This window comes from Podarcis vaucheri (genome assembly GCF_965113315.1).
Source record: "Podarcis vaucheri genome assembly, chromosome: 14".
Taxonomy (NCBI): Eukaryota; Metazoa; Chordata; class Lepidosauria; order Squamata; family Lacertidae; genus Podarcis; species Podarcis vaucheri.
Window position 1 is genome coordinate 15,477,463 of NC_138752.1, and position 27,736 is coordinate 15,505,198.

General features: G+C 45.2%; 2 protein-coding genes across 2 annotated transcripts in view; one reads left to right on the top strand and one right to left on the bottom strand.

Annotated features, from left to right (window-relative positions):
- Nucleotides 1–3,850: 3,850 nt before the first annotated feature.
- SLC27A2 (solute carrier family 27 member 2) overlaps nucleotides 3,851–27,736 on the bottom strand; it is a 57,038-nt gene continuing 33,152 nt past the window's right edge. Inside the window, exon 11 of the mRNA XM_082198526.1 lies at nucleotides 3,851–3,898. The gene's annotated coding sequence lies outside the window, so the exon portion shown is untranslated. The remainder of the gene's footprint in view (nucleotides 3,899–27,736) is intronic.
- Nucleotides 4,885–27,718, top strand: HDC (histidine decarboxylase). The gene is made up of 12 exons (XM_082198489.1): nucleotides 4,885–5,128; nucleotides 6,103–6,275; nucleotides 10,823–10,936; nucleotides 12,950–13,072; nucleotides 16,123–16,257; nucleotides 18,156–18,299; nucleotides 19,244–19,310; nucleotides 19,620–19,782; nucleotides 19,879–19,969; nucleotides 22,641–22,739; nucleotides 25,764–25,865; nucleotides 26,757–27,718. The coding sequence occupies exons 1-12, from the start codon at nucleotides 5,101–5,103 to the stop codon at nucleotides 27,507–27,509; spliced, it is 1,992 nt and encodes a 663-aa protein (XP_082054615.1). The 5' UTR covers nucleotides 4,885–5,100; the 3' UTR covers nucleotides 27,510–27,718.

Below are 27,736 nucleotides of genomic sequence, written 5' to 3' on the forward strand. Positions count from 1 at the left end.
CGTCAGGGTCTTTTCCAAGGAGTCTTCTCTTCTCATGAGGTGGCCATGGAGTCTCAGCTTCAGGATCTGTCCTTCCAGTGAGCACTCAGGGCTGATTTCCTTAAGAATGGATAGCTTTGATCTTCTTGCAGTCCATGGGACTCTCAAGAGTCTCCTCCAGCACCATAATTCAAAAGCATCAGTTCTATTTGCCAGGAGGTGATGGGACTAGTGGCCATGATCTTCGTTTTTTTGATTTTGAGCTTCAGACCATATTTTGCACTCTCCTCTTTCACCCTCATTAAAAGGTTCTTTAATTCCTCCTCACTTTCTCCCATCAAGGTTGTGTCATCTGCATATCTGAGGTTGTTGATATTTCTTCCGGCAATCTTAATTCCGGCTAGGGATTCATCCAGCCCAGCCTTTCACATAATGAATTCTGCATATAAGTTAAATAAGCAGGGAGACAATATACAGCCTTGTCGTACTCCTTTCCCAATTTTGAACCAATCAGTTGTTCCATATCCAGTTCTAACTGTAGCTTCTTGTCCTACATAGAGATTTCTCAGGAAACAGATGAGGTGATCAGGCACTCCCATTTCTTTAAGATCTTGCCATAGTTTGCTGTGGTCGACACAGTCAAAGCCTTTGCATAGTCAATGAACCAGCCCAGCTAGATGATGCAATTCAGCTGGGGCTGGAGTGGCAGTTGTTGCTGGGAGCTGCTGAGTCATGGCTTCAGTCCTGCAAGAAGGCAAGAAACCGCAGGAGTCCCACCGAGAAGCTGGCAAAAAGCTCACAGCTGGTTCCTCTTCCAAAGTTCCTGGAGTCTTTCCAGAACTGGTGGCAGGGAAGACGTGACAGGCATCTTCCTTTTGTCACACTCCACTCATGACATGACCACCAAAGTGGCAAAGTTCTGTGCATCACGGTCTACTGCTAGGAACTGGATGACTAAAGCTTCTTACCAACCACACTTAACAACCAATAATTCAGTCTAGTGCCGTGGTTCCCAAAGTAGGGCACACGCTCCACATGGGGGCAATTTGATTTTTAAGGGGGGCAATTCGAGAATTAGTTATTCAGAGTTAATGGCCTTTTAGACTTCCTTCACTTTTTGAATCACAAGAATTATATGTCACTGGTGTGTGTGTGTGTGTGTGTGTGTGTGTGTGTCAGGATTTTAGAGATGCTTATGTGGTAAAGGTAAAGGTAAGGGGACCCCTGACCATTAGGTCCACTCTTGGCCGACTCTGGGGTTGCGGCGCTCATCTTGCTTTATTGGCCGAGGGAGCCGGTGTACAGCTTCTGGGTCATGTGGCCAGCATGACTAAGCAGCTTCTGGCAAACCAGAGCAGCGCACGAAAACGCCATTTACCTTCCCGCCGGAGCGGTACCTATTTATCTACTTGCACTTTGAGGTGCTTTTGAACTGCTAGGTTGGCAGGAGCAGGGACCGAGCAACGGGAGCTCACCCCGTTGCGGGGATTCGAACCGCTGACCTTCTGATCGGCAAGTCCTAGGCTCTGTGGTTCAACCCACAGCGCCACCCGCATCCCTTATGCTTAGGTGGGGCATGGCCAAAAAAAGGTTTGGAACCACTGGTCTAGTGTGATCATCACACAACACATGCACAAATACTAGCTCTTTGCCATGCTTTTAATCCCAAATAGCCTTTTGATGACCTGTACACTGTAAAATGTCTATTATTATTATTATTATTATTATTATTATTATTATTATTATTATTATTTGTTGTTGTTGTTTGTTTGTTTGTTTGTTTGTTTGTTTGTTTATACTCCTAAGGGAAGCAACACTTGGACAGTAGAGTGAGCAGGTACACAGGTCATTTGGTTTCTTGTGAGATGGATTGTATTTAAATGATTCATACATTTATATTTCTACATATATACCGTGGTACCTCGGGTTACATACGTTTCAGGTTACAGATGCTTCAGGTTACAGACTTCGCTAACCCAGAAATAGTACCTCAGGTTAAGAACTTTGCTTCAGGATGAGAACAGAAATTGTGTTGCGGCGGCAGCGGGAGGCCCCATTAGCCAAAGTGGTGCTTCAGGTTAAGACCAGTTTCAGGTTAAGAAAGGAACTCCGAAACGAATTAAGTACTTAACCCGAGGTACCACTGTACTAATAATTGTTAAAAATTATTTATACCTAGCCCATCTGGCTGGGTTCCCGTGTGTGTGTGTGTGTGTGTGTGTGTGTGTGTGTGTGTGTTACATAAGTAGCCACCCTGAAGTTAATTCAGTCTCATCAATCTCAGTCTAGAGATCGGGGAGCAGAGACTCTATAATGCTTTCCAGTGTTTTTGTGGAAATATAAAGGGTGTGATAGCCCTTTTCACTTTGTTTTGTTAAATTTCAGCAGAAGTATTCAGTAGAAGCTACCGGTCTGGTCTGTGTTCCTTAGAAGAGGAGCAGCATAATTATATAATACATAGGAAGCTAAAATATAAAGTAAAAATGAAAAGTGGAAGGGATGCCCAGTGATTCAGCTCAAGTTTTCAGAAAATGTATAGGGAAGTTCTCAACATTTAACATTTTATTATGTTTTTACATATGTTGTAAGTTGCCCAGAGTGTCTGGGGCAACCCAGTCAGATAAGTGGGGTATAATAATAATAATAATAATAATAATAATAATAATAATAATATCATATTTTCATTGCAGAAATGCTGGAGCGTAAAATAGGAGGCAGGGCTTAGGTCGCTTAGGGCTTTGAACTGCTTGAATTGCAAAACTATTTTGATCCATCACCCTAGTGGGAAAGAAACAGAACAAAAAAGAGAAAAAGGTCAAAACTTCTAGAAACACTGGCCTAGCTTTATTTTGTATTTATCTCAGAGACAACACTCAACACATAGGATATATTCCAGAGGGGCCTTCTGGGGTAAATTGTATATAATGTTTATTATTTTCTGCATTTTATATCATAACTTTTGTTTTCTACATGGTTGCACCATGGTTGGACCCCATTATTATTATTATTATTATTATTATTATTATTATTATTATTTACTGTGTACAACATTAAGAGCACATTTTATGGAGCATAATAATAAAAACATAGTAAAATGCATAATAATGAGATGATCATAATGACAGTCCCTACCCCAGCTTTAACAGACCATAGAAGATCATTTAACGACCAAAGGAATGTGTTTGCCTAGAACTTAAGGATATGTAATCATGGCACCAGGTGAGCCTCTTTGGGGAGATCATTCCACAGATGGGGGGCCACCACAGAAAAGGTCTGTTCTTGTGTTGCCACCCTCCAAATCTCTGAGTGAGCAGGCACACAGAAAAGGTCCTCAGATGACAACTGCAGGGTCCTGGTGGGTTTCTAAATAGGCTGGCCTCAACTAGAGCCAGGGCTTTCTCGGCTGTGGCTCCAATCTGGTGGAACACTCTGTCACAAGAGACTAGGGCCCTGCGGGACTTGACATCTTTCCGCAGGCCTGCAAGACAGAGCTGTTCCACCAGGCCTTTGGTCAGGGCCCAGCCTGACTCCCTCCTCTGGCAACCTGCACAGAATTTTGCTCAACGGTTGCCATTAATTTGATTTTAATTAATTTTTATTATGAAATGTTTTTAGAATGTTGGATTATTTTATTGTTGTTAGCCGCCCTGAGCCCGGCTTTGGCTGGGGAGGGCTGGATATAAATAAAATTTATTATTATTTATTATTATTATTATTCTATGAGGAGAGGCGGTCCTTAAGGTATTGAGCTGTAGGAGGGCCAGAGTACCCTTAGCCAGTGGCGTAGCGTGGGTTGTCAGCACCCGGGGCAAGGCAAGTAATTTGCGCCCCCAACCCGTGGATTTGCGCCCCCTAACCCTAACCCGCAGATGTTGCGCCCGGTGCGGCCGGCCCCCCCTGCACCCCCCACGCTACGCCACTGCCCTTAGCCATTTTCAAGTGATCCAGGGAGGGAAGAGGGTAATTCTTCACAGAACTCTAGCCCAATGGTTGCCATCAATTTGATTTGAACTGATTTTATAATGAATTGATTTTAGAATGCTGTATTATTTTACTGTTGTTAGTTGCTTTGAGCCCGGCTTCGGCTGGGGAGGGCGGGATATAAATAAATTATTATTATTATTATTATTATTATTATTATTATTATTATTATTACTGATCTATGGTAAAAAAGGTAAAGGACCCCTGGACAGTTAAGTCCAGTCAAAGGCGACTATCGGGTGTGGCGCTCATCTTGCTTTCAGGCCAAGGGAGCCGGCGTTTGTTCACAGACAGCTTTTCAGGTCATGTGGCCAGCAGGACTAAACCGCTGCTGGTGCAACGAAACACCGAGACGGAAGCCAGAGTGCACAGAAACGCCGTTTACCTTTCTGCCGCAGCAGTACCTATTTATCTACTTGCACTGGTATGCTTTTAAACTGCTAGGTTGGCAGGAGCTGGTACAGAGCAACAGGAGCTCACCCTGACGCAGGGATTCGAACCGCTGACCTTCTGATCGGCAAGCCCAAAAGGCTCAGTGGTTTAGACCACAGTGTCACCCATGTCTTGATCTATTGTATGTTATTTTGGCTTGACCTCTGCAATGAGCTTTGGTTGAATTCAAAACAACAGAGTACTGTATTGCGTCTGAGGAATTTCCCCAGTGAAGAACTCACTCAGTTTCAAATATTTAGCTTCGTGCAACTTAAATTTCTCTCTCTCTCTCTCTCTCTCTCTCTCTCTCTCTCTCTCTCTCTCTCTCTGTGTGTGTGTGTGTGTGTGTACCTCTTCCTTCCGTCACTGTTGCTGGTACTACCCTTGTTGGGCAACCTATCGTAGTCATCTTTGTTTCCTCTTGCATTGAAAATATTAATAGAGTCCCTAATTTACTCAAGAGAAGGATGCTAGACATCAAAGGTATTCTTGAAGAGAAGCAGGGGAGCAGCAGTTAGGCTGGGAGTCATCATTTCCTAATAACTTGCTGACGTGCAATCTACCATGGCTGGCAGATAAAGGAGGGTATAAAAAGGGATGGAGAGCGAAGGAGCATCAGTTGAGAAAAGGCAGAGGTGTCTGCAACCCACTTATCCGCTCACACCACAGCTCAGTTTGGAAGAAGAGATTCCTTAAGAAAGCAGAATCATGGACCAAGAGGAATACAGACAGAGAGGTGAGTAAATGGATGAAGTCTTGCTGGAATTCCCACCGGGTTATGATAGTACTTTATAAACTCAAATGGTGCTTACGTTGCTGTTGTTGATTATGTTTACTGTTGTTATTGTTTTGTCACATTATTATTATTATTATTATTATTATTATTTTCATGTGACTTAAGTTGGTTGCGTCCATTAATTTCAGTGGTCTCCTCTTAGCAGAACATTGGATGCAATCCATTATTATGATTTCTAGAACATGCTCAGAAGCACCACTATGTGAAACCAATTTAATTCCCCCCATATCATTTTTATTAAGTCTCCAGCTATATTTCAGAGCACTTGTCATCATATACCTCCTTTCCTGTTGTTTTTTACTCTTTTTATCAGCTGTTTTATAGCACACATATTTTTATTATCTAAACCCCACTAGCATCAAATCTTTCAGTAATCCAATGCTCATTTTTCAAATCCTGCTTGTGACTTCATATATTGGTGATAATTTGATAGATATTCCATCAGCGATTTCCAATCCTACTTAAACACTTTATTGTTATGTCCTCTTATTAATTTGGCAGTCGCTTTCGCCGTTTCAGCATATTCCATCAGTTGCACAAGCCATTCCTCCTTAATTGGCAATCCTTTCGTTCAATCAATTTTATTGATAGATAAGGACACGTAAGATTGCAATGCAGTCCTCAGAGGTAAGCTTACACCCTAATAAGCAGGTGTAAGGACTGCAGGCTTAAACCCTCCATGGTTTCATGGCTTCTAGAACAGCATTGTGAGAGCTCTGGCTCCATCAAAAACTGTGAAGTTGACATCAGGCGACATTGAAAGAAATCTCCGTTTGTGGCAATTAATTGGTAGTGGCTGATTCACCCATGCAGGTCATTGTTTTGATACCGTGGTGATGAGCATCTGGGGTGAACTGACCCCGAAATCGATAGGAAAAGCTGTCTCAAGAGTTCACAACTCCTTCTTCTTCCAGGAAAAGAGATGGTGGACTACATTTGCCAGTACCTGACCAGCCTTAGGGAGAGACGAGTGTCTCCTGATGTACAGCCTGGTTACATGAGAGACCAGCTGCCAGACAGCGCTCCTTTCGAGCCAGAAAGCTGGGACAACATCTTTAAAGACATTGAGAAGATCATCATGCCTGGGGTAAGGACTTCTAGTGAGATGCAACAGCAGGTGCGGTCTGCTTTCATCCCCTGCACAAGTCCTTCCTTGAGACCCAATTCTAAGGACCTGTTTGGAAGACTGTTCCTAAAGGAAGGGCAAACGGGCATCTCTCCCCTTTCATAACAACTTGCATGAAAGCATCCTCCCAATTTTTGTCACAGGCTCATATAAGTTCAGCACAAACCGTTGGGCCTGGTGAGCATTTAATAATAATAATATTATTATTATAATTTGTTATTTACACCTCGCCCCTCTGGCTGAGTTTCCCCAGCCATTCTGGGCGGCTCCCAATCGATCGAGTGTTAAAAGCAATACAGCATTAAATATGGAAAACTTCCCTAAACAGGGCTGCCCTCAGATGTCTTTTAAAAATAGGATAGCTGCTTATTTACTTGATATCGGATGGGGGGGGGCGTTCCACAGGGCGGGTGCCACTACTGAGAAGGCCCTCTGCCTGGTTCCCTGTAACCTCACAATGAGGGAACCACCAGAAGACCCTCGGCGCTGAACGTCAGTGTCCGGCCTGAGTGATGGGGGTGGAGACGCTCCTTCAGGTATACAGGACCGAGGCCGTTTAGGGCTTTAAAGGTCAGCACCAACACTTTAAATTGTGCTTGGAAACGTACTGGGAGCCAATGCAGATCTCTCAGGACCGGTGTTATATGGTCCCAGCGGCCACTCCCAGTCATCAGTCTAGCTGCTGCATTCTGGATTAATTGCAGTTTCCAGGTCACCTTCAAAGGTTGCCCCACGTAGAGCACATTGCAGTAGTCCAAACAGGAGATCACTAGAGCAGGCACCACTCTGGCGAGACAGTCTTTTAAATGATTGCCTGATTTAATGATAATGTGTTATACATTTGATGTTAGCCGCTCTGAGCCTGGTTTTGGCTGGGGAGGGCAGGGTATAAATCATCATCATCATCATTTGCCCTGGGCCAAGGGTTGCAGGGTGGGGTGCCTTCAGCTGCTGCCGGCCAACGTGGCTGGCAACCCGGCTGCTTTGCCAACCCTCCTGCCCACCTGCTAAGACTCCTCATCTCCTCCCTTTTTAGAGCAAGCCAGGGAGGGAGGAGGTGCAGGACCTCTGAAACAGCGAAAAAAGCAGTGGTGTAGCGTGGGGGGTGCAGGGGGACCGGCCGCACCGGCCGCAACATCGGGGGGGGGCACGCTCGCACTCACAGCTCTCTGCCCCTACCGGGCTCACTCACTCTCTCTCACTGCAGTGCTGGCTGTGCGAATCCGATCCGAGCCGCTGGGTCGCCGCCCACTGTGGAGGGGGTGGGTGTCAGGCGTGTGGTGCGGTGCGGAGAGAGAGCGAGGGACTATCTGGGGGAGGGACAGTGCAGTGGCCGCCCAGCGCTGCGCTGAGCGAGGGAGAGAACCACACCAGACCAGCCCAGGCAGCAGCAAGAAGAAGCTGGCAGCGGCGGCAGGTTAGGGGTTAGGGGGCGCAAATTACTTGCCTTGCCCCGGGTGCTGACAACCCACGCTACGCCGCTGGACAAAAGAAAAAAATTAAATGTGAAGCAGAGGAGATCTAAACTACCAGTTCCAAAGCAGCAGCAAAACCCCCAACAAAAAGTAATTGGGGGTCATGGAAAGGAGAGGATACCACCACCATCGCCATAAAGAGGAGGAGACAGAGACTCACAATATGATTCCCCCCAGCCACACACCCCTTAGAGCATGGGTAGGCAAACTAAGGCCCAATCACCTTCTAAATCCGGCACACAGATCGTCCAGGAATCAGTGTGATTTTAAATGAGTAGAATGTGTGCTTTTATTTTAAATGCATCTCTGGGTTATTTGTGGGGCATAGGAATTTGTTCATCCCCCCCATAGAGTCCGGCCCCCCACAAGGTCTGAGGGACAGTGGACCGGCCTCTTGCTGAAAAAGTTTGCTGACCCCTGCCTATGTGCTTCCATCTGCTTTTTCTTGAATGAAGATCTTTATGGGCTTCTGCTTTTCTGATGCTACTGGAGTCTCCCTAGTTTTTATTATATCTTACTGTTCTCAATGAACTGTATGCTGATCATGTTTACTATTATGGTTGCTTTGCTGGCTCGCACTTTTATGAGGTACTTTGGTTTTAAATTTGTATTACAATGTGAGTGTAGGTTCTTTAAACTCCCGGTTTTCAGAGGGACAGGGCTGGAAGTTCTCTAAATGAAGTCTAACCTGGGTTACAAATTTAGCGGAGGTTCTTAAATAAACGGGGCCTTCTCTGCAGTGGCTCCCCATTTGTGGAATGCGCTCCCCATGGAGATTTGTCTGCCTAAAGGTGCCAGGCAAAAACATTCCTCTACAACCAGGCCTTTCACAGGTTGACATCCGATGTCCTTTTAAATAAGTTGTGGGAGGAGGGGTTATTGGTTCTTATATTTACTATGTATTTTGTGGTTTTTATGTAGTGAACCACCCTGAGACCTGTAGATGAAGGGTGGTATACAAATTAAATTATTATTACTATTATTATTACAGTGGTACCTCGGGTTACATACGCTTCAGGTTACATACGCTTCAGGTTACAGACTCTGCTAACCCAGAAATACTGCTTCAGACTTAGAACTTTGCTTCAGGGTGAGAACAGAAATCAGGCTCCGGCAGCGCAGCGGCAGCAGGAGGCCCCATTAGCTAAAGTGGTGCTTCAGGTTAAGAACAGTTTCAGGTTAAGTACGGACCTCTGGAACAAATTAAGTACTTAACCCGAGGTACCACTGTATTATTATTATTATTATTATTATTATTATTATTATTATTATTATTATCTTCTAATAATCTGTCAGACTCTGGCATTTGCAATATGGAGATAATGCTGTCTTACCTTGTAGGGTTTTTTTTTTTGGTAATGTACAGGAAGCATTTTGAAGATTTGAAAAGCGTGGTATCAATGCTCATTAGTTATTATTTTTGTGATGAAAGATAGCAATAGCTGCAAAATTAACAAATGCATTCTGTATAATGGCAAGGTTGCAGAGTCGATCCCCGTATGGATCAGCTGCAGATTCCTGCCGACACACGATAAATAATGAACATAAACAAGAAGAAAACTGTACTGTGATGGCTTTCTTCTTTGAAAATCTGTATCGCTTCCTCTTTATGGATGGGTTTCCATTTCCTCTTAACGGGCATGTTTCGTTGAGATAAATGGTTTTGCTTTAGTGAGACATTTATCTACCAAGTCCCACATTCTTCTATTTCCTTTGACATTAAAAAAAATATGCACAGATGCTTCCATCAGATCTGAGATGCACTCGGCGAGGACTGCAGTCCTCCCCCCTTTGCGGTCTAACAACCTGGGGTACTTGCAGTGGCGTAGCGTGGGGGGTGCAGGGGGGGCTGGCCGCACCGGGTGCAACATCTGGGGGTTAGGGTTAGGGGGCGCAAATCCACGGGTTAGGGGGCGCAAATTACTTGCCTTGCCCCGGGTGCTGACAACCCACGCTACGCCACTGGGTACTTGAAGATCTTGTGGCTTTAATTCCGGAATTCCGGGGTAGACATCTTCCCCTATCACCTGCCAAGCACCGCATTTCCCGCAGGGGAGCAATCTGCATGACAGTGGTGGGCGGAGCCACAGCCCAAAGTGGGCAGGGCCAAAGTGGGTGGAGTTTGCAAAGTGGGTGGAGCCACAGCCCAAAGTGGGCAGGGCCAAAGCCAAAGTGGGTAGAGTTTGCAAAGTAGGGAGGGAGCTTTGAAAAGCAGCCAAGAGCGACATAGAACGAAGCTGTAGGTTTCACACACATCCTTTTAATTGTGCAGAAGATAGAACATCACTAGAAACAACAGAGAGGGCATTTGCAGGTGTGGCTCTCTGCTTTAGACCCTCCAATTGTCCCTATTTTCCAGGGACAGTCCTGGATTTACAGAAGCCGTTCTAGTTTCTGATTTGATCCCGGAATGTCCTCATGTATCATGTATTTTCTGGAAGCTGCCTAGAGTGTCTGGGGCTACCCAGTTAGATGGGCGGGGTAGAAATAGTAAAATTAATAGGATGTCCCTTCAGGATATACCTGAAGGAGTGTCTCCATCCCCACTGTTCAGCGCGGACACTGAGGTCTAGCGCCAAGGGCCTTCTGGTGGTTCCCTCACTGAGAGAGGTGAGGTTATAGGGAACCAGGCAGAGGGCCTTCTCAGTGGTAGCACCCGCCCTGTGGAACGCCCTCCCAGCAGATGTCAAGGAAATAAACAACTATCTGACTTTTAGAAGACGTCTGAAGGCAGCCCTGTTTAGGGAAGTTTTCAATGTTTGATGTTTATTATTATTATTATTATTATTATTATTATTATTATTATTATTCTGTTGGGAGCCACCCAGAGTGTCTGGGGAAACCCAGCCATATTGGTGGGGTAGAAATAAATAATAATAATAATAATAATAATAATAATAATAATAATAATATTCATGTGAGAAATGTAGGAGGGCAAGTTAAGGTAACCTTTGCTCCTTTTCACTTGTTTTTTGCGGTAATCAACCCTTTCTCGCCCTCTCATCAGCTTCTCAACTCTTGTTTTTAACCCAGGTTGTCCATTGGCAGAGTCCACATATGCATGCCTACTTCCCGGCTCTCACCTCCTGGCCTTCACTCCTGGGCGACATGCTGGCAGACGCCATTAATTGCTTGGGATTTACCTGGGTAAATGACACCGCTTTTCTTGGGAGTTTTCATGCTGAATTGATTGCTGCTCAACAAAATCATGGTTGTTGACTGCTGAAAGACTTTGTACCTGATTAACCTTTTAAATATACATTTATTATATCAACGTTTGTTATGTTTAACTACCTGTGTACATGGCTGGCATTATAATATCATTGCCTCTCTGAGATATTGTTTTCTCTTCAAGCAGGCCTTTGGCTGATTGATATTCTACAGCAGTGGTTCCCAATTAGCTAATTACTGAGGACCCCCCTATTTATCAAAAGCCAAGTCAAGGACATCCTACTGGCACTGTCCCTCTTGGGCTTGCTGATCAGAAGGTCGGCGGTTTGAATCCCCCCAAAAGGGTGAGCTCCTGTTGCTCGTTCCCAGCTCCTGCCAACCTAGCAGTTTGAAAGCACACCGGTGCAAGTAGATAAATAGGTATTGCTGCGGCGGGAACGTAAATGGCGTTTCTGTGCGCTCTGGTTTCCGTCACGGTGTTTCGTTGCACCAGAAGCAGTTTAGTCCTTCTGGCCACATGACCCGGAAAGCTGTCTGTGGACAAACACCGGTTCCCTCAGCCTGAAAGCGAGATGAGCGTCACACCTGATAGTCGCCTTTGTCCAGGGGTCCTTTACCTTTACTGTTTTATCCTGCATTTTATTCTGTGAACCGCCCCTGAGATCTTATTATGAAGGAAGGTATATAAATCTAAATAATAATAATAATAATAATAATAATAATAATAATAATAATAATAAATTGTGGGAGTTGGATAGTGAAAGAAAAGTTTGTGCTGCGGTGTTAAAAAATTATTTCTCAACATGACCCTGCTCAAAATCAATCATTTCAGTTCCATTTTTGTTACCCCCATTCCTTATCCCTAAATCACCTCTAGGTAAAGTCATATTAAATTAATTTATTTCCCCAAATTACTATCCTCCGCAACCCAGGCCATCTCTCTAATACAAGTCCTCCCAAATTCATTACCTTTGCAGAAGCAGTTTGGGAAAAAGATTCAGGGTCATTTCCTACCTGGGCTGAACACAAATAGCATTTCTGCCACTCACTGGCAGCCCCCCCCCAATTAAAGCCAGCCTTCAGTGATACCTGTTACTTATGGGGAATCTTATTAAAAACATATTATTATTATTTTTAAAGCGCTTATTTGCTTAGGCAAAACAGCTTCTTACAAATTTACTCTACCATACTAGTACATGATGTTAACACTAGAGGGCAGTCATGCAAAGTGTTTTAACAGAATACTTCAGTAAGATAGGGTTGGGGAAGAAATCCAGTAGTTTTCATTTTAACGCAATCTTATCTAGTTTGCTCTGATATGCAAACTGAAAGGCCCGCAATGCTTTTTTTAAATTATTGAGTTATATTGCAAATACATACAAATCAAAACTTTTAAACGTGAAAAGAAGAAAAAAGATTTTAAAAGGTTACAAAGAACAAAAGAAGAAAAGAAAAAGAATAGAAAGAAGAAAAGCAGAAATCTAAATAAATTACATAAACTAATACAATTAAATCTTAATGAAAAAATCATAGATGTATGTTTTAAAATTTGCACTTCTCCAAATGTGACAATGCAATTTTCCAGCTAAACAAAACACATACAAAATTACAAATATGCAAAAAAACACAAAAAAACCCCACAACCCATCTTGTTAAGGGAAATTGCTTTGCAGAAATATGCATGTGAGGAAAACTTGCATACAAAGATGTGCATGCCAGGAGCATTTGCATTAAAATGATGACGATGATGATGAGTTTTCACAGGGATTTCAAACAAGTCACAAGCTGCTGTGGGAATGTTAAGGGCTGAACTTAAGAGTGGAAAAAATGAGAAGCTGAAACTGAGAGATTCAAGTATCCCTACTCACAAGTAGGCTGCAGGTTTAGCAGCTTCCCTTTCCCTACACAAAGCATATTCGTTCATCGGTAGGCTTTGACCCAGTAAAAAGAGATCCTTTTCCTCATCCTGTATCTCTTTCACACTTGCAGGCATCTAGCCCAGCTTGCACGGAACTGGAAATGAACGTGATGGACTGGTTGGCTCAAATGTTAGGTCTCCCCAATTTCTTCTTGCATCATCATCCAGACAGCAGGGGCGGAGGTATCCTGCAGGTAAGTAGCTCAGGAGGGCTGTGTGTTTTCCTTGGTTTTATTTAGTCTGAACATGCTCAGAACTTCTAGTGTGAGAGATGGGGAGCCTGGGGAACCCCAAAACTCCCATCAGCCACATCTAGCATGACCAATGGTCAGTGATGATGCGAGTTCATCAACATCTGGAGGTCCACCATTTCCCTACTCTCTCTCTTTTTAAGCCTATGGCATCCAGTATTCCTTAGTGGTCTCCCATCCAAGTACTAACCAGGCCTGACCCTGCTTAGCTTCTGAGATCAGACAAGATTGAGCATCTTAAGGGTAGTATGTGTCAGGAGCTCGGCCTATACTCAAGTAGGACCCTGGCAGAGACACATGCCCAACTGGCATGTTCTCTCCCTCCTGATCGTTCGGGAGCTTCAAAAGCTTTCTTCAGCCCGAACACTACAGCGACTGATGCCAACCAACACTGGCACACTTAGGGATCCGCAGAGTTTGCGCAACTTGCGTAACAGAGCTCAGCAACTCAGCATTTTGGCTAATCTACTTTATTTACATATAAACACACACGGAGCGCTGCAACATGGCTCCCTCTCTCTCTAGCATCAGACAGCAAAGAGAATGAACAAAGGACAATAGTCCCACTTCACCCAACACAGTAACACAAACATCCTGTCTCCGTCACTTCCCACTTTGTGGAGTCAAAACATACACAGTCATGTGAAAGACAACAATCCCATGACTGCAACCATGGAACAGGAATTCTAACAGCATGGCCATAGACATCATTTCCCTATTCTTGTTCTACCGTCTTGTCTGGACATGTCAAAATTGATTTACATCCTTCTACTGGGGAATAGTTTGCGACACGCCTCAAACAAAAAAGAAGCATTATCATATATTTATTTGGTTTTTCAGATTAAAGTTTTACAGTCACATATCCAACATACAACATAGAAACAAGATTCTAAAGAATCTTTTGGGCTTACCTCCTCCTCTTTGTGGATCCTATTGTTAGTCATTTCCTCCTGCATCTTTTATAATAATCCAAATCTTTTACCTCTCCACTATGTCCAAAATTCACCATTAAACTACAACTGTTATTCCAATCCTACTAATGGTTTTAACTCTTTACAATCGTTTTTAAGATAAATTATAAATTTCCCCCATTCCTTATTCAAATTTTGGTCTCCCTGATTTCTGATTCTCCTGGTCATTTTAGCCATTTCAGCATAATCAGTCAACTTGATCTGCCATTCTTCTCTGGTAGGGACTTTATCTTCTTTCCATCTCTGGACCAACAACATCTGCACAGCCGTGGTCGCATACATAAATAATCTTTTCTAAAAAGAAGCATGATTATAAATGAGAGAGATTAATATCATTTCTTAGAGCAAACAGTAGGTGTCACCATTGGCCTACGATGAAATGATTCATAGATTGCAGCATGCAGTGGGGACAAAATGAATTAGCAGTTTGTAGATTAAAACAGCGAGGTACAGTTTTCTAGCGGAAGGAGCCCGTAGTTCAGAGACACAGCGCAAGCTCTGCATGTGTAAAGTCACAGGTTCAATCCCTGATAATTCCCAGTTTTAAAAAGGAGATGGCTAGTACGTAGATGGCAAGAAAAACCTCAGCCAGCTGCTATTCAGAAAGCTTTAGCTGAGCTAGATAGCCTGGCCTGTATCACTTCCAGACAGAGGCGAACCTAGGCTCCCTTGCACCCAGGGCCAGATTTAGGTTGGATGAGACCCTAAGCTACTGAAGGTAATGGGGCCCCAGCTGTCCTTTGTCAACAGCAAATTGTCACTGTTTCTTGTGTTGAATATATGCTGTATGGTAATTTATGGACCTAATAGGTATCTAAAGCCATTTGCACTTGTTGCCATGGAACCAGTCCATGTGGAATGTAGGCACCCTATATATAGAAATGAGCAAATCAGTGATACTTTAGGGAGCAGGCTAACAGGCCGGGCCCATTACTTACATCATAGGAGCCTACACAACACAAAATACTGTTGCTGTATGTAGATAAAGGTAAAGGGATCCCTGACCATTAGTTCCAGTCGTGGCCGAGTCTGGGGTTGTGGCGCTCATTTCACTTTATTGGCCGAGGGAGCCGGTGTACAACTTCCGGGTCATGTGGCCAGCATGACTAAGCTGCTTCTGGCAAACCAGAGCAGCACACGGAAACGCCGTTTACCTTCCCGCCGGAGCGGTACCTATTTCTCTACTTGCACTTTGACGTGCTTTCGAACTGCTAGGTTGGCAGGAGCAGGGACCGAGCAACGGGAGCTCACCCCGTTGTGGGGATTCGAACCACTGACCTTCTGATCGGCACGTCCTAGGCTCTGTGGTTTAACCCACAGCGCCACCCGCTGTTTTTTATCTTATATTTTGGAAATGTACATCCAGGTTTTTTTCCTTTATTTTTTTTTTTTGGCCCCCAAGAGAGTGTGGCCTAAGCTATAGCTTGTTTAGCTTATACGTAAATCCGGCACTGCTTGCACCCTTGGCAATGAGCTCTGCTGAAGCACCCAGAGGAGCCTCTATGCTTCACCCAGCCACCCAGATCAGAGGAGGAGTGGCCCAGGGAGCATGAAAGGGGGGGGGCTTCTAGCCTCCAACATTTCTCTGGTGAAAATAGGGATGTCCTATTCAATAATAACTGGACAGGCGATAAATGATCTGCTTTGGCCTCTGGCCCCAGTCGCCATTGCCATGTGGCCTGGGAAGGCTACCCAGAAGTCAACATGACCCTCAGGCTGAAAAAGGTTCCCCACCTCTGAGGTCAAACAATTATTATTCAACATTTTTGTAGTGTTGAATATTCAGTGTTGAATATTTGATGCAGTTTCCATCGAAACTTGAGTTAATGGGGCGGAGGTGCCAAATCCACTTTAGTTGCGTAGACTGAATATACCAGTTTGTGACTGAATCGCACTCATAAAATAGTGACAGTCTAGAAGGGACCTGGGTATATAAGAGGGCCTCCTATATACCTGTGTGTGTTTGTAATACAGGTTGCTGTTAATAATAAAGAGGGTTTGTTTCTTTGTTTCTTTCTGCAGAGCACAGTTAGTGAATCAACCTTGGTTGCTCTGTTGGCTGCAAGGAAGAATAAAATTCTGGAAATGAAGGAGTCTGAGCCAGGTGCAGACGATTCAGCTCTGAACTCTCGTCTCATTGCTTATGCCTCAGATCAGGTAAATGAGAGTGTGTGTCTGCATGTATATGAGTTAGGCCCCATCCGGACTATATATTTAAAACAGTATCATACTGTTACGGAAAAGGAGCAATGCAGCAGCGAGCTGCAGCTGGCTGGAAAGCAAAACAGGATGTTGATGTTTGGGACTGTACCATGGGAACAAAGGGGCAGTCTATTCACTGTGCTGAGCACCGGATGTTAGCTCAGAGTGTCATTTGACCTGTACTGGAAGTACAGGGGTGGAGTTTGTCTCTCTGCTGTTGGTGTTTGGAGAGTGCAGACGCATTTCTCTGTACTGCTGCAAAGACAGAAATAAAGGCATGTAAATACATTTCTGTCTATCTCTTTCCCCTCCCTGGGGGAGGCAGGGAGCAGGGAAGAGTGGTGTGTTCTTCTCACGCTTGAGGAGGATCGCCAATAGTGACCTAGCCTGAATCCTGCCGGGAAACGCAGACGGGGAGGTCAACAAGGAGATCAAGCCGGGTGCCTGGAGCATGGCCAGTTCCTCTGATAAGGCTTGATATCCGACACATACTGCTTTAAACAGTCATGGTTTCCTCCCAAACATCCTGGGAACTGTAGTTTGTTAAGGGTGCTGAGAGTTGTTGACCCCAGTTCTAGGCACCACAGGTTAAGAAGGATACAGTGGTACCTCGGGTTAAGTACTTAATTCGTTCTGGAGGTCTGTTCTTAACCTGAAACTGTTCTTAACCTGAAGCACCACTTTAGCTAATGGGGCCTCCTGCTGCTGCCACGCCGCTGGAGCCCGATTTCTGTTCTTATCCTGAAGCAAAGTTCTTAACCCGAGGTACTATTTCTGGGTTAGCGGAGTCTGTAACCTGAAGCGTATGTAACCTGAAGCGTATGTAACCCGAGGTACCACTGTATTGGTAATAAGTGCAGAAGACGACCAAAATGATAAATGGTCTGGAAACCAAGCCTTATGAGGAATGGTTGAAGGAGTTGGGTATAATTAGCCGGGATAAAAGGAAACTTTTATGTTATGATAGCCACCTTCAAAGATCTACAGGGCTGCTGCACAGAAGATGGAGCAAAATTGTTTTCTGCTACTGCAGAGGGTAGGACTCGAAGCAGTAGGCACTCATTCTGATTTGTTTGCAATGAGGTTAAATTACCTTTCATCCATGCCTTAACTCACATGTTCCTCATCGTTAAAAAGTCTGATCTGTTGGGGAAGTGGGTTTGTTGTGCACGACTTCCCGATCAACTCTGATCGTGCAACATGAATTTAGCTGTTTGGATGCCACTCAAAATTATCAACAGTCTGGAAGTGCCCCATGTTTTTGATGAAGGCTTGCATGTGTAGGGGTGTCAGTTTTGGAAAAAGAAGGATGCATAAAGGTAAAGGTAAAGGACCCCTGATCGTTAAGTTGAGTCGTGAACGACTCGGGTTTGAGGTGCTCATCTCGCTCTATAGGCCGAGGGAGCCAACGTTTGTCCGCAGACAGTTTTTCCGGGTCATGTGGCCAGCATAACTAAGCATTTAGTTACCTTCCTGCCAGGGTGGTACCTGTTTATCTACTTGCACTTTTTGGCCTGCCGGGGTGGTACCTGTTTATCTACTTGCACTTTTTGGCCTGCCGGGGTGGTACCTGTTTATCTACTTGCACTTTTTGGCCTGCCGGGGTGGTACCTGTTTATCTACTTGCACTTTTTGGCGTGCTTTCGAACTGCTAGGTTGGCAGGAGCTGGGACTGAACAACACCTATCCTTTAAGATATATGGGCTGAATATATGCACCGAGGACAAATCTGCTCAGGCCTTCAGCCAAACTTAATTGTAATTGTATTGACTAAATCTTCTTGTCGTATGGGCTCCTCTTGAACAACATTACCAGCACTTGAGTCCCTGGAATCTCCTTGCTTGTCTTCTCAGGCTCACTCCTCAGTAGAAAAGGCGGGCTTAATTTCCCTCGTGAAGATGAGATTTCTTCCTGTGGATGAAAATTTTTCCTTGAGAGGAGAAACCTTGAAAAAAGCCATTGAAGAAGACAGAAGCCGTGGCCTGGTGCCCATCTTTGTAAGTTTTGTTCTCTATATACTTGGAAGGCTATTGGCCTTGGTGGTTCTCCTCTACTTCCTTGGTTGAAGTATTGCTTCTAAGTGCCAGTTTCTGGAAAGGAGAGTGCTATTGTGCTTGGTTTCTGCATGAGGTTTTCCCAGAGGCATCTGGGAATAAGATATTGGACCAGAATAAGATACTGGACCAGACAGACAGACAGACAGACAGACAGACAGATAGACAGACAGCTAGAACAGCAACTTCTTTAAGGAGCATAAAACTATGGTTGAAGAAAGACAGGTGACACTTGCTTTTCAGAGCTGAAGGTTGTGGAAGCCCTGACGTTGTTTAGAACATGTCCAGCCATTCTTTCCATCGCTGGTTAAAAGAAGTTGTGCAGGCGTTTCTAACACTTGCAAAACCTGTTTTCTCAGCAGCTGCCATGGGTCACCCTGTTGTGTATTGAGTCAAAGGATTTTATATCTGTCTGTATTTGCATTAGGGTAAAGTAACTGCCTTTTGGTTCCAAAGGGTACAGCTACTATCGGTTCATTTAAGCTGCTGTATTTGGATCCTCTGTCTTATTGGTTTCCTCCAAAAGGCAGGACTGTGATTGCCTGATATTGTTCCCTCCAAAATGTATCCTTTCTAGCTAGTCCCCTGTCCCTATAAATGTAGCTTTCTCCTCCTCAGTCTTCAGTCTTGTTTGCTTTAATAAAGAAGTGTTACTAGAGAACTGTCTCCAGCATATTATGTCAAGAGAGCTGAAATCACAAACCCCACGTCACAACACACCCCATGAGCAATGACGTCTCTCCCGTATTGCCTTCAACTCCCTGAAAACTGATGGCCGACTTATCTGCGTCCTGCGAGCGGACATTTTGTTAACCAATAAATTCGTGTCTCTGGTTGTTTTTGGATGTTCTGCTGTGCTTTCTTGACAACGCCCTGTTTTTGTCTAGGTTTGTGCAACTCTCGGAACAACTGGGGTCTGTGCTTTTGACAGCCTTTCGGAGCTGGGACCCGTTTGTAAGTAGTCTCAATACTTCTCAAAAGGAACCGTTATAACAAGTCTTAGATGGTGACCAACCCTTTCCCCAAGCAAATCTCTGATTCTAGATTTTATGGCAACGCAACAGCTTGCGCAAGTGTCAGCCAGAAATCAACTGTTGTGCAGGAATCAACTGTTGCGCAACAAGCTTTCACTAGTGCAATTGTTGCATTAGATCTCATTGTTGTGCAGCCTTTAAATTCGGTCATCTGCTAGTGCAAGGGCAGACAGAGAACATTCAATACATCTCTATACCTTCTCAAACATCACCTTCAATTACTCTTTAGGCTCTAAAGAGGGACTCTGGCTTCATGTCGATGCTGCCTATGCTGGGACAGCGTTTCTCTGCCCAGAATTCAGAACATTTTTGACTGGAATAGAATACGCAGATTCTTTTACCTTCAACCCTTCCAAATGGATGATGGTTCACTTTGACTGCACAGCGTTCTGGTGAGTGTGAGGCTCAAAGCTTGCACACACGTGAAATTCTAAGTCTCTCAATTGCCCCCAATGACCAATTATTTCCCCCGGTCCCCATTTGTATAGGATCAAGGATAAAAACAAGCTGCAGCAAACCTTCAGTGTTAATCCCATCTACCTCAGACATCCCAACACGGGGTCAGCCACAGACTTCATGGTGAGTAAACTGAATGCAAAAGGAGGCTGTTGTAGACCAGATACCAGATTTCTGTGTTTGTTTGCAAAATAGCAGTAGGGGGCCGATTCTCTCCTCCTTTGTCTTTTCTCCCATGAGAAATCCCCCAAATTATTTACCTCCTTAGGCAAAACATACACCATCACCATCATTAGTAGTTCTTACATATTAGTCTTCTTCTTCTTTGGTGATCCCTCTTAGCCGAGTAAGATTGTCTTCCATGAACACAGTCTTAACAGTAAATCCATAAATGGCTGTGGAAGCCAATTCTGGATCCACACATCCTTCCATAGTAGGGACATAGGGTTCCAGGCGGGAGTTGATCATGGTGAGAGTTTGCCAAACGTGCCTCCTTCTTAGCATGTTTCTCCCTTTCGTCCTGAGTTTGAGCATCTTCAAAGTCCATGACACCTTTGGTAAAGGCTGTTCTCCAACTGGAGCGCTCGCAGGCCAGTGTTTTCCAGTTGTCAGTGCTTATACTCCTTTTGTTGTTGTTGTTGCCTTGAGAGAGTCTTTAAGTCTCTTTTGTTGACCCCCAGCATTACGCTTTCCATTTTTAAGTTCAGAATAGAGTAGTTGCTTTGGAAGACATATTAGTCTCACATTAGTCTCATATATGTCACATATTAGTATGTGACATATGACTCCCATCAAATTATCCTGGGAATTGTCATTTGTTGAGGGTGCTGAGGGTGGGTGGTGCTGTGGGTTAAACCACAGAGCCTAGGGCTTGCCGATCAGAAGGTCGGCGATTTGAATCCCCGTCACGGGGTGAGCTCCCATTGCTCAGTCCCTGCTCCTGCCAACCTAGCAGTTTGAAAGCACGTCAAAGTGCAAGTAGATAAATAGGTACCACTCAGGCGGGAAGGTAAATGGCGTTTCCATGTGCTGCTCTGGTTCGCCAGAAGTGGCTTAGTCATGCTGGCCACATGACCCGGAAGCTGTACACCCGCTCCCTTGGCCAATAAAGCAAGAGTCGCAACCCCAGAGTCGTCCACGACTGGACCTAATGGTCAGGGGTCCCTTTACCTTTACCTAAGGTTGCTGAGAGTTGTCAGGAGACCCTTATTCCCCACAGAGAGTTCCACTCTTGGGAAGATGTATTGATTGTTGAACTGCTTTGAGCACTGGACCTCTGGGAGGGGAATAGGGGGTCTCCTAACAAAAACCCTTAATGAACCACAGTTCCTAGATTCTTTTTTGGGGATGGAGAAGCCATGACTGTTTAAAATGGTATCCTAGTGCTTGAAATGTATAGCGCATATGGGAACTTGGTTTCTGAAACAAGATGGGCTGTGTTTGGAGGGCATGCCCTGTGGCTGGGAAGGCCTTTGCCCTAATATAATTCTCCAGTTATTCAGTCATGAGGGGGATATTTACTTATTTGCCTGATTTATATAGATTTATAAAAAAATTGTACACCACCCTTCATCTGTAGATCTCAGAAGGAGGCACCACTTTTTATTCGTTCTTTGTTTACCGGGGGATACTAGGAGAGATTCCTGTGCCTGTTCTCTGTTTAATTTACCATATTTTTCGCTCTATAACACGCAGTTTTTTCCTCCTGGAAAGTAAGGGGAAACGTCTGTGCGTGTTATGGAGCGAATGCCTGCAGATGGCAGGGGAATCTGCTGCAGTTGTGAGCAGTCCAAGGCTCTCTTTGAAACTGCAAAGCGGGTGTAAGCGGCTCCTGTCAGCCAGCCTAGCCGGGGAGGAGGGAGAGAAGCAGATCGGGGTTGGATCGGGCTTGGTTACTTTAAAACAACCCCGTGCTCTATGTCCCTGCCTGCAGTTTTTTGCTGTCCGATTTTGGATCAGCCACTGTAGGGGCTCTGTGTGTGTGTGTGTGTGTGTGTGTGTGTGTATGTGTGTGTGCTTGAGCTATCGTTCTCCTCCTCCTCCTTCCTGTTCACTCTCCCAGCGCCCCTGCGCTCTCCTGCGACTTTAGGATTGATACTGTGTGTGTGTGAGAGAGAGAGGGGGAATCGTTCTTCTCTTGCTTCCCACTCCCAGCGCCCCTGCGCTCTCCTCCAACTTTAGGATTGATACTCTGTGTGTCTGTGTGTGAGAGAGGGATTGTTCTCCTCCTCCTGCTTCCTGTTCACTCCCCCAGCGCCCCTGTGACTTTAGGGCGACTTTAGCATGGATCCACATGGATCCTCAGGATTTTTGCATTGGGCTACGCCAAACTCACCGCCAGATCACATGTCTGTGGCCACAGCATGAACCACAAAAATCATACATCCACTGTTTTGTTTAGAATATTTTTTTCTTGTTTTCCTCCTCTAAAAACTGCGTGCGTGTTATGGTCTGGTGCGTGTTATAGAGCGAAAAATACGGTAATTCTAACTCAAATGAGGCCTTGTGGGCATCTGGTCTCTGTTTGGATGCACACCAAATGCAGACCATGGATGATGGGAACTATAGTCCAAAACAGCTGGAGGGCAGCAGGTTTGGGAAGGCTGCAGGAGTGTATTCTCGGAAACGCAGACAGATGCATGAGCTTTCTCTATTGCCAAGGTACAGTCGCTCCCCATCAATAAGTAGAATGAGATCCCAGATATGTAGCTTTCGTGCCCTTGGCAGGTTTCAACATCCGACCCTTCTCCACCTTTTTCTCCTGGCTGAGCTCTGACTGTTGTTTGATTTACAGCACTGGCAAATCCCCCTGAGCCGAAGGTTTCGTTCTCTGAAGCTGTGGTTTGTGATCCGCTCGTTTGGTGTGAAGAAGCTTCAAGACCACGTTAGACATGTAGGTGAACTGGAGGTGTACATGTGTGACTGGGCAAGAGGGAATCTGTCAGTTTTGGTTTCTAATTTCCCCCACTCTTAAGTGCAGTTCTAATGAAAATCCATTGTGTGTAGAGACCACGCAGCCAACCCCCTCATTGGAAATAACTCACACAAGGACATAATAATAATAATAATAATAATAATAATAATAATAATAATAATTTATTATTTATACCCCGCCCATCTGGCTGGGCTTCCCCAGCCACTCTGGGCGGCTTCCAAAAGAATATTAAAATACTGTGATACATCAAACATTAAAAGCTTCCCTAAACAGGGCTGCCTTCAGATGTCTTCTAAAAGTCTGGTAGTTGTTGTTCTCTTTGACATCTGGTGGGAGGGCGTTCCACAGGGAGGGCACCACTACCGAGAAGGCCCTCTGCCTGGTTCCCTGTAACTTGGCTTCTCGCAGTGAGGGAACCGCCAGAAGGCCCTCAGTACTGGCTGGACCTCAGTGTCCGGGTAGAACGATGGGGGTGGAGACGCTCCTTCAGGTATACAGGACCGAGGCCGTTTAGGGCTTTCAAGGTCAGCACCAACACTTTGAATTGTGCTCGGAAACGTACTGGGAGCCAATGTAGGTCTTTCAAGACCAGTGTTATATGGTGTCGGCGGCCGCTCCCAGTCACCAGTCTGGCTGCTGCGTTCTGGATTAGTTGTAGTTTCCGGGTCACATTCAAAGGTAGCCCCTAGTAGAGCGCATTGCAGTAGTCCAAGCGGGAGATAACCAGAGCATGCACCACTCTGGCGAGGCAATCCACAGGCAGATAGGGTCTAAGCCTGTGTACCAGGTGGAGCTGGTACACAGCTGCCCTGGACACGGATTTAACCTGTGCCTCCATGGACAGCTGTGAGTCCAAAATGACTCCCAGGCTGCTCACCTGGTCCTTCAGGGGCACAGTTACCCCATTCAGGACCAGGGAATCCGCCACACCTGCCCGCCTCCTGTCCCCCAGAAACAGTACTTCTGTCTTGTCAGGATTCAATCTCAATCTGTTAGCCGCCATCCAGCCTCCAACCGCCTCCAGACACTCACACAGGACCGTCACCGCCTTCACTGGTTCTGATTTGAAAGAGAGGTAGAGCTGGGTATCATCCGCATACTGATGAACACCCAGCCCAAACCCCCTGATGATCTCTCCCAGCGGCTGCATATAGATGTTGAAAAGCATGGGGGAGAGGACAGAACCCTGAGGCATCCCACAAGTGAGGGCCCAGGGGTCTGAACACTCATCCCCCACCACCACTTTCTGAACACGGCCCAGGAGGAAGGAGCGGAACCACTGTATAAGAGTGCCCCCAGCTCCCAGCCCCTCAAGACGGTCCAGAAGGATGTTATGGTCAATGGTATGGTCGCGGAGAAGTCAAGTTGCACCAGGAAGTGGTCTGACCATGGCACTTCTTTCGTTTCGCTTTTACTTAGTGTCAGATCACCAACATCCATAGAGGTAAACACCAGGTCCAAGGCATGTCCGCGGCTATGGGTTGGGCCAAACTTATTCAGGGACAGCCCCATGGAGGCCATGCTTTCCACGAAGTCCCGAGCGGCCCCTTGTAAGGTCGTGTCGGCATGGATGTTAAAATCCCCTAGGACGACCAAGCTAGGTGTCTCCAGGAGAACATCCGCCACGACCTGAAGCAGCTCGGGCAGGGAATCCTTGGTGCAGTGGGGAGGTCGGTACACCAAAAGGAATCCTGTACTGCCCCTATTGCCCAACTTCCAGAACATGCACTCAGAGAACTGGGTCTTCCCAATAGGACGCCTGGTGCAACTAATGACTTCCTAAAAATTACTGCACCCCCCCTCTCTGCCCACAAGGCCTGGGTTGCTGTGCGTAAGAGAAACCTGGTGGACAAGCAGGGGCAAGAACAGGCCCATCTGCTTCAACCAACCAAGTCTCTGTTACACATGCCAGGTCAAATCCTCCATCCATGATCAAGTCATGGATGGCAGTGGTCTTATGAATCATTGACCTGGCATTGCACAGCAGCACCTTCAGGTCATGTGGGTATTAGGTTTATGTTATTGGGCAAATTTTGGCCACAACTTTATTGAAATTACAGAATTTGAGCGGTATTGGCTTAGGCATTGATTGGACCTGACTGTATCTGACTCCTGCCCATTGTGCAGGAAGTCCCCAGTAAGGGTAAGCCACTGGTAGGGGGAGCCCCGTTGATGCGAACCATATATCCAGCTGGGATAGCTCAGTTGGTAGAGCATGAGACACTCAATCTTAGGGTTGTATGTTCGAGCCCCGCATTGGGCAAAAGATTCCTGCATTGCAGGGGGTTGGACTAGATGACCCTTGTGGTCCCTTCCAGCTCTACAACTCTATGATTCTATATACATCTTTGTTGGCAACTTTGTGTAATATGCAGAACTTTGGCTAATGAATCGGATAGGAAAGCAAGCTTGCTAGCTAGCAGCCAGGCAGAGTTCTTAAGTGCCAATGGTGAGTAGGTACCCCAAAGTTTCTCCAGCCTTTCTGCATGTTAAAATGTTATCTACATAAAGCTTTGAGGATGGTCAGGGACATCTCATTGGTTCTTGGCAAGATCATGTTTTCATTTTAATTCTGTATCCTATGAGTTTTGCTCTGTTGGAAATGATAATTGCTTATGCTAAAATAAGAGGACAAAATGATGATTTTTTTTTAAAATAGAAGAATGGAGGCCGTTGGTGGATTATACCTATCAAACTATATAACTCATATGAAATCACGTGCAGGATTTGAGATAGGAGCAATGGAAGAATGTAGAAAATGGATTTTGTGGGCTTAAAAAATAAATGTAAATGAGTTTTAATGCAGATATTAAGGGAGAATTTAAAAAATCAAGGAAGGAGGGGTAGGAAGTCAAGAGGAAAATGTGTAAAAAATAAACAAACCAATACTGTACCTAAGTTTGGAGTTATGTAATAATTTGGAAGATTTAATCAAAATCATTGTAAAACAATAATTGCTTATGCTTTTTTTGGAAACTGTAGGGCACTGAGATGGCCAAATATTTTGAGTCACTGGTTAGAAGTGATCCCCTGTTTGAAATCCCTGCTAAGAGACACCTTGGACTGGTTGTGTTTCGTTTAAAGGTAAGAGCAAATGTTCCCCCTCTAGAGTTTAAAACAACCCACTTCATCCCCACAAAAACAGCTATGAAGAAAGAGTGTAGGAGAGAATGAATCACTGTGAGCATCTCTAGTAGACACCAGATCTCCAATGAAAGGCTGAAGGGGGGTGGAATATAGCCAGGCCATTAACAAGGCTGCTTCCTATCCCTCAGTGCAGATACAGTCTAAGTTACTGGCTGTTTCCACATCCTAGTTGCTATGGGTGAGGGAGAAAAATCCGCTAATTTATCCACTTCAAGTATAACTTTATAAACTTCTGTCATGCATCCACACCATCCACCAAGTCATCTTTTAATAGGAAAAAGCATAATTTAAGTTCACAGACCTGACTTCACTGGTGTTGGTCCAGATTCCTGGGTTAATCAAAATCTATGATGGGAATTGGTGCATTCAGTTGCATGGCCTCTCTCTTTGGTGCTGACCTTTAAAGCCCTAAACGGCCTCGGCCCAGTATACCTGAAGGAGCGTCTCCACCACCATCGTCCAGCCCGGACACTGAGGTCCAGCACCAAGGACCTTCTGGCGGTTCCCTCACTGCGAGAAGTGAGGTCACAGGGACCCAGGCAGAGGGCCTTCTCGGTGGTGGCACCCGCCCTGTGGAACACCCTCCCATCAGATGTCTATGAAATAAACAACTATTTGTCTTTTAGAAGACATCTGAAGGCAGCCCTGTTTGGGGAAGTTTTTAATGTTTGATGGTTTATCGTGTTTTTAATATTCTGTTAGGAGCTGCCCAGAGTGGCTGGGGAAAGCCAGCCAGTTGGTCGGGGCATAAATAATAAATTATTATTATATTATTATTACTTTGAAAACAATTTGTACGTGGATTATCACAATATCTTTTGAAAACAGGGCCCTAACTGGATGACAGAAAAGGTCTTAAAAGATCTGAACAAATCGGGGAAGCTCTTTGTTATTCCGGCAACGGTTCACGACAAGTTCATCATTCGGTTCACTGTGACGTCTCAGTTTACAACCCGAGAAGACATCCGACGAGACTGGGCCCTCATCCAACAGGCTGCGGTGCAAGTCTTAAACATGCATCATACGCCCAAACCTGTCGCCATCTCAGAGGAAGGGGTCCAAGTTCCCAACGTGATAACCAGCCCCATTTCAAAATCAATAGGTGCTGCTCCCTTTTTTGACTTGGAGGAAGAAGAAAGCAAAAGGTCCCCATGTAAAATAACTGTGCAGCCTCGAAGAGGCTCTCTAAGCCCTTCTCCGTGGTTGTTCGGGGAAAATGTCGCCGTGCCTGAGGATCCTCATTCGGACGACTGCTTCACAGAAGGCAGCCTGAGCCCCACCAACCACAAAGTGCCCTCGTTCTCTGTTCAAAGCAAGAAGAAGACCGCTCGCTCTCTCAGTGTGCCAACAGCTGGCTTCTGGGAAGCGAGCCACCCAAAGGCCATGGGCTGGGAGGTCCCCGGAAAGAGAGGATCTTGCACCAGCGAGAAACTCCTTTCCCAATTGCCCAGAGAGATACTGATGCTCAAGAAAAGCGCCCTGAAGAAACACCTGAAATTTTACAGCGTGCCCAGTTTTCCGGAATGCACGATTCAGTGTGGGCTCCAGCTGCCGTGCTGCCCTCTACAGGCCACCGTGTAGTCAGTCCTCCACCCTCAACGGCTGTCCCCCTGCTCTCCTCGAGGCAGCAAGAACCAAAGCCTGCTTATTCTCATGCAACGCAATAATCTATGACCCTCTCTAATAATATATAAAATAATTATATTAGTTACAGAAGACTCTGTGCTATTTTTTTTAAAGCCTGTATATTTAATAAGTTTAAAGGAGAAATAAAACTATTTAGCATTGTGCCTGGCGTTTCATGTTTC